The sequence below is a fragment of the Phascolarctos cinereus genome, unplaced genomic scaffold (assembly GCF_003287225.1).
Source record: "Phascolarctos cinereus isolate Bilbo 61053 unplaced genomic scaffold, phaCin_HiC Scaffold_3;HRSCAF=262, whole genome shotgun sequence".
NCBI lineage: Eukaryota > Metazoa > Chordata > Mammalia > Diprotodontia > Phascolarctidae > Phascolarctos > Phascolarctos cinereus.
Genome location: NW_027555736.1, coordinates 46,793,301 through 46,799,721, shown reverse-complemented (window position 1 = coordinate 46,799,721; position 6,421 = coordinate 46,793,301). Strand labels below are relative to the sequence as shown.

General features: G+C 47.2%; 1 protein-coding gene across 6 annotated transcripts in view; it reads right to left on the bottom strand.

Annotated features, from left to right (window-relative positions):
• Positions 1-1,004: 1,004 nt before the first annotated feature.
• The window catches only part of PML (PML nuclear body scaffold), a 50,765-nt gene continuing 45,348 nt past the window's right edge, over positions 1,005-6,421 (bottom strand). Inside the window, exon 10 of one of the 6 annotated variants that reach the window (XM_020994716.2) lies at positions 1,005-5,079. In XM_020994716.2, the coding sequence (XP_020850375.1) occupies positions 4,301-5,079 (779 nt within the window). In that variant the 3' untranslated portion in view covers positions 1,005-4,300. Of the gene's footprint in view, positions 5,080-5,573; positions 5,690-5,827; positions 6,252-6,421 lie in introns of those variants that run through there. The other 5 variants (XM_020994719.2, XM_020994722.2, XM_078150799.1 and 2 more) reach the window with 5 other exon arrangements.

Here is a 6,421-nt window from a genome sequence, read left to right as displayed (position 1 = left end):
ACTCTCCTAAAGAGACCCATTTATCCAGGTTGGGATGGAGACAGTAACCCTTCCCAGCACTACAAGGATCTAAGACATCTCCAAAGGCCTCATGATGGAAAATGCTATCCACATCCAAAGAAAGAACGATGGAGTTTGAATGCAGATCCAAGCACGTTATTTGCTAATTTTTTTCTTCTGTTGAGTTTTGTTTCCTCTTTCTGGTGGTTTCTCCTATTGGTTCTAATTCTTACCTACAACATCACTAATGTGAAAATATGTTTAATAGGAATGTATATGTACAGCCTGTATCAGATTGTGCGCCATCTTGGGGAGGGTGGTGGGGAGGAAGAGGGAGAAAAATTTTAAACTCAAAAGCATATGGAAGTGATTGTTGATAAATCAAAATACATTAATAAAAAATAAACAAAAATTTCAAAGTTTTGGAGGTCCTTTCTATGGTCTCCCATCCACATCAGCCAGTTAACAGCCTCTGCATGGCTGCTGAAATCCAGACACTCCTTACACAGACTTTGAAATCTTGTTTCTTATAAGCAGCATCTTATTCCTCACAGGACATGAAAGTGTGAGAAGAAGATGCAAAGGTAGGATGGGGCCATATTGGGGAAATCCTTGAATGCCAAGCTGAGTATAGGCTTTATTTGGTAACAAGCAGCAGCCAGCGAAGGTTTTGAGTAATGATATGGAGAGTATCATTGTCAGAATACTGCTTTAGGAAAATGACCCTGACTTGGAGAGGAAGAGACTATCTCTGTGTTGGAGGCAACAGTCCGGATGTGAGATAATGAAGGCTAGAAATGGGTGGTGGGAGTGGAATGAAGGTGGCTCCACAGAACCAGATAAATTGTGGACATAAAACCTCTAGGCATGGCATCTATTTGAATGTGGGAGATATAGGAAAGGGAGGGGTCAAAGGTGATTTTGCCATTTCTAATTGGATGATGGCTGTTACCAGTTCATCTGACCAGGTTCTTTCTGGGAAAGGAACTACTTACACTCACCACAAGGGTTAAATCATTTAATGGTGATAATAGAACAAAGATACACAGATTGGAGCCCTGGGGCCCTAAGATTCCCAACTTTGGGATATACACCAGGCTTATCTGACCAGGAGGACATCACACTGAACAGGATAAAAGCTGGAGTTGAATGATCTCATTCCACTACTAATTAGAGTTTCAATAGAGGAAGAAGCATCCATAATAGAAGCATCAACCAGTACAGATCACTGACAGTGGCAATTGGTCAGTTCACAAGGCCCCCCGCCCCCCACCCTCACCTTAGGCTGACTATTCGCCGAGGCCTACCCCATATTAACATGAAATGATCCGTAGGCCAACGAGGAGGAATGGACTCCTTCTCCTCTTGGATCTGGACAGCCAGATGAGTACATGCACAAATGAACAAATCTTACCATAACGAACGATAGGATACATGAACAATACAGGCACCAGCCTCTGCTAAGCATCAGTGCAGAAGAAGGCAAACATACACCACCCATTATTCCAAACAAGAATTGCTGACTACTTCTTAACCAAGAATGGATACCATTAAAGTCTGTTCTTGGCCTGGGTGGATGACTTAGGTCTTCCAAGATAGCCTTCTCATTTGCAGTCATTCTCTAGAGAATGGTGGTCCCACTAACAAAAACTGGGAAGTCAGGAAGAAGAGCTAGTTTGTGGTGTGGGAAGAGATGAAGAGTTCTAGATTTTCAACAATTTACAAACATTGGAGGGAGGATTTTGGTCCAAAGGAGAAGTTCTGTTCTAAAAACCAGGTTTTGCCCTCCCACATTACAGAGGTGGTTGTGGTTAGGCAAAGATAAAAAGTATTAAAGAGAGGGGACATCTCTCACTCATCATGAACTGAGCAAAGTCACCCATCTGTGAGCTCAGCTTTTGGGACAGACGGATTCATTTCAAGATGTGAAGGCAGAGAGAGAACAGTAAACCTCTCTGCTGGTGTAAATATTATCACACGGTATTTGCAAATCTGAAAACACAAAGTCCCAAGGTGACAATGGAATTGCTAAATGCTGAAGTCCATAGTGTGAATTAGGTCACTGAGAAGGAAAGAGGGCTCTTCTGTCTTTTCTATGCAGAATGCCAGGAATTACTTCAGTATTGATGGAAGCCATATAATGGATTTATGACTCAAGCCCCCAATTCAACAGATAGCCTCCGTTTGTGATGCAGGTGCCCTCTGCCTTACACAAATAACTATGTTCCCTAAAAGCTGCTTGTCGATTGATTGAAGCTGAAGCTGAAGCCTCTCTGAATAATTTGGAACCTATTTTAAATGTACCAAGGAGCTCACTATTAAAACTCTCGCTGGTATCACATGGTAGTTTCTTAGTTCATCTCTCATACGATTTTCATAGCTACTACCCTGTCAGAGATGAGTAGGACATTACTTTTATGCCCATTTACCCATAGAAAAACTGAGGCCCAGAAAGGTGAGCTGACTTGCCCAGCAGGACACAGCAAATTAATCCTAGATCCAGGCTGTGCATTACCCCATATTAAGAATGCCATAGCAAATCCTTCTGCAAATGGAAGCATCTTTTTGTCAGGTGAGTCACCACCATGTCTATTTTTCTTGGATGTCAATCCAGATGTCCACCTGATTTTCTAAAACTGGGGTCCATTGGTGTAGTAACGGTTGAGAATTAAGAAGGAAGCAGCTTGGGCCTCACCTCCCATTTCTAGATGCCCATGATCAGACATGGCTGCCGAAACTCTTACAATGGGAACATCTCTAACCCATGTGAAGTCACTTAACTGAAGACCAAGGCGGGGAAATGTATGCTACACCAATCAAGGCTTGTTTCCTGGTGTGCGTGCGTGCGCGTGTGCGTGTGTGTGTGTATGTGTGTATCTTTCATTTATTTCGCATAATAAAATGTCACCTGGGATGAGAAGGCCAAAGGGCACCAGGAAGTAAGTGTGAGGCAGGCGTTGGATGGCCTCTGACCCTCATTCTGCTGCTAAATAGACAGATAATGGTCGGGACCTTCTATATCTCAGCAACTGAGATGCCCTGAAACACAGGATCCATTTTGAGGCTTCCCCTTCAACAGGAATGATCACTGAAGAATCACAGCTATCTTCAGAAAACATGGATCTTTCCGGCTAAACAGAACTGTTGAACTGCACACCACTGGGGGTGGGGGACCTCAGAGGACTCTGGTCCAATCCCCTCATTTGAGAGTTGAAGGAACTTGGGCGAGAAAGTGGAGGTGATTTGCGTAAAGTCAGTCAGGAAGTAGCGCTGGAGTAGGCATAAGTACCCGGGGAACTCGATTCCTGGACCCTTGTATTTATTTCCAACACATCACATTGCCTCCCACAGCTAGATGAGCGTGGGAAGAGCTGGGGGAAAGGGAGCTGGGAATTCTGAGCAGGAAGCAGGGAGAATATTACAAAGACAGGGCAAGAAAGTCATGGGTGAAGAGGCATCAATCACTCAGTACCTTGTCTGCGACTGAATCAAGTCAATTCCTATGTAAATATGGAACAGGAAGAGAAAAAGAGCCAAGCACCTATGTCAATGACGTGCAGAAGCAGCTGAGCCTGGGGGCTGCGGGGTGGGGCGGGGGGGGAGGGGAGCCATGACCATGCACAGGCAGCAATTCCAGTATGAAAGGCACTTGGAGTTACACCCGGGCAGGTGGCCCACGGGGATGGAATGTCCCAGACGGCCATCCAGAGCTCAGCAGTGAACAGCGTCTGCAGCTGAGAGGGCGAGGAAGCGCCACCACAGGGAGCGAAGCAACGGTCTATGAACTCTAAGGAACTGGAGAGGCCTGCTGGATGAAGTCTGAGCTGGTGCAGAGGGAGACTGCTGACCTGTTCTGAAACTCTTGGCCTTCCTGATGGATGATCTGGAGTGTGGACCTGGGCCTATATGGCAAGAGGGTCTCCTAGTTTGTTTTATGCTGGAACCTGAAGAGGGGGTGAGCTGGGGCTTAGAAGGTGAAACTACCCTTCTTCCACCTCCCCTCCCCCCCACATATTCCCAGAGGTCCTTTCCAGCCTGGTCTTATAAAGAGACACCTTCCAGGTGTCTCTGCCCTGTCTGCCAAAGAACCCTCCTGATTGGGGGCTGGGAAAGGGGATAACATCCAAATGAAATTGCACAGAGGTCTTTAGACCAAGCAGATGGAGGGATATGGAAAGCCCATTTAAATAGGGATTTGGGGACTGGAACATCGAATAGCAGAGTGAGACAGAAACACGGCCAGTGGAATCTGGAGGAGCATGGAGCATCTCCCTCCCATCTCCCAGGCCCACAGCAGAGCTCACTCCCCATTCCTGGTCTGGGGAGAGGCTTTTCCCAGGGAAGCCTGGTTGGGACCTGCAGCCTGCTTTCCCTCTGGCTTGGGGTTTGACAGCAGGCTCTCGAGGTAGTTCCTAAGCCCCAGCAGGGAAGGGAGTGACCGAGAGCTCCGAGAGGCCAAGTAGCGGCTGTATTTCCTGAGTCCCCACTCAGGATCATCGTGGAAGGCCGCCTGCAGCTCTGTGAGGCTGACATTCCGGAGGGCAAGGAGCTTGGCCTGGTTGCGGGTCAGGACGTTGACGTGGACCAGGGGCTGTAGGGAAGCAAAGCAGTCTAGGTTAGAGAAGGGGAGCACTCTGCGGTTGATATTCTGGCCTGGGTAGATCTGCAGGATCTTGCAGAGGTCCCGCGTGGCCCGCACCGAGGCCAGGGCGCTGTTGTCATTCATGTTTTTTGACAGGTAGGTCTTGACCAGATTCTTCAGCTTATAGCTGTTGGCCCCAGGCACTTTGTCACGGACCAAAGGCAGGATGTCCACGAACCCCGAGATGATCTCGTGGAACTCCCCCTTTTTAGAGGAAGTCTCTAGGGCCTTAAAGAAGACAGTAATGTTAGGTGACCAGAGCTTGTAGCTGGCCAGGATGGGGTGAGAGGAAGAACGGAGGTAGCAGAGGAAATTCTGCAGGCCGTCCTCAATGGCAACCCCCCTGGAAAAGAGGCTGAAATGGGCCTCGTCTTGCTGGATGATGATACGGAAATTGTTCTCGCCATTTACAGCGGCCAGCTGGGTGATCTTCTTGGCTGGGGATGAGAGAGAGAAAGAATGAGAGAGGGGGAGAGAGACAGAGGGGCGGGGGACAGAGACAGAGAGAAGAGAGAGACAGAAAAGATGGAGACAGCGGGACACAGAGACAAAGATAGAAACGAAGACAGAAAGGGACAGGGAGAGAGGGAGAAAGAGGAGGGGGGAGAGGGAGAGAGAGAGAGGGAGAGGAAGAGGGAGAAGAGAGGGAGAAGAAGAGAGGGAGAGGAACACAGAGAAAGAGATAGAGACAAAGACAGAAAGAGACGGGGAAAGAGGGAGAAAGGAGAGGGGAGAGAGACAGAAAGAGGAGAGGGAGAGGAGAGATACAGAGACAGAAATAGAGAGACAGAGAGAAACAGGGAGAGAAGATAGAGACAGAGAAACAGATAAAAAGAGAGAGGAAAAAAAGAGACAGAGAAGAGATAGGAAAGAGAAAGAGAGAAAGAGAGAGGAGACAGAAGGGAAGAGAAAGGAGAGAGAAGGGAGAGAAAAAGGGAGAGAGGAAAAGAGGAAGACAGAAAAGAGAGGGAAGGACAGAAGTAGAGAGAGGAAGACAGAGGAGACAGAAGGAAAGAGAAAGTTAGAGAGAGAAAGAAAGAGAGAGTGCTAGAGAGAGAGGAAGAGAAAGAAAGAGAGAGAGAGAGAGAGAGAGAGAGAGAGAGAGAGAGAGAGAGAGAGAGAAGGAAGGAAGGAAGGAAGGAAGGAAGGAAGGAAGGAAGGAAGGAAGGAAGAGAGAGAGAGAGAGGGAGGGAGGGAGAGAGAGAGAGCGAGAGAGAGAGAGAGAGACAGAGAGAGAGAGCGAGAGAGAGAGAGAGACAGAGAGAGAGAGACAGAGAGAGAGAGAGAGAGAGAGAGAGAGAGAGAGAGAGAGAGAGAGAATCAGAATGCATAGGACATGGAGAGATAAGGGAAGAAGGGGTAAGAAATGTCAGTGTGAACAGTGTCAGAGACATTGAAATAGTTGCTTGAGCTCGTATTCTTATTTCTGGTCTTCAATACATCTCTCTTGGAACTCATGCACCTGAAGCCAAAAGTGAGACTCTTGGGTCATCACCTCTTTCAATCAACCAACCAGTATTTTTTTCCTTTCCAAATTTTTAAAAAATTATTTTATTTTTTCAGTCACTAAGCATTCAGTTTTCTTCTCTCTACCAACTCTCCTTACCTACTGAAAAGGAAGGAAGGAAGGAAGGAAGGAAGGAAGGAAGGAAGGGAGGGAGGAAGGAAGGAAAGGAGGAAGGAAGAAAAAAGGAGGAAGGAAGAAAAAAGGAGGAAGGAAGGAAGGAAGGAAGGGAGGAAGGAAGGAAGGGAGGAAGGAAGGAAAGGAGGAAGAAAGGA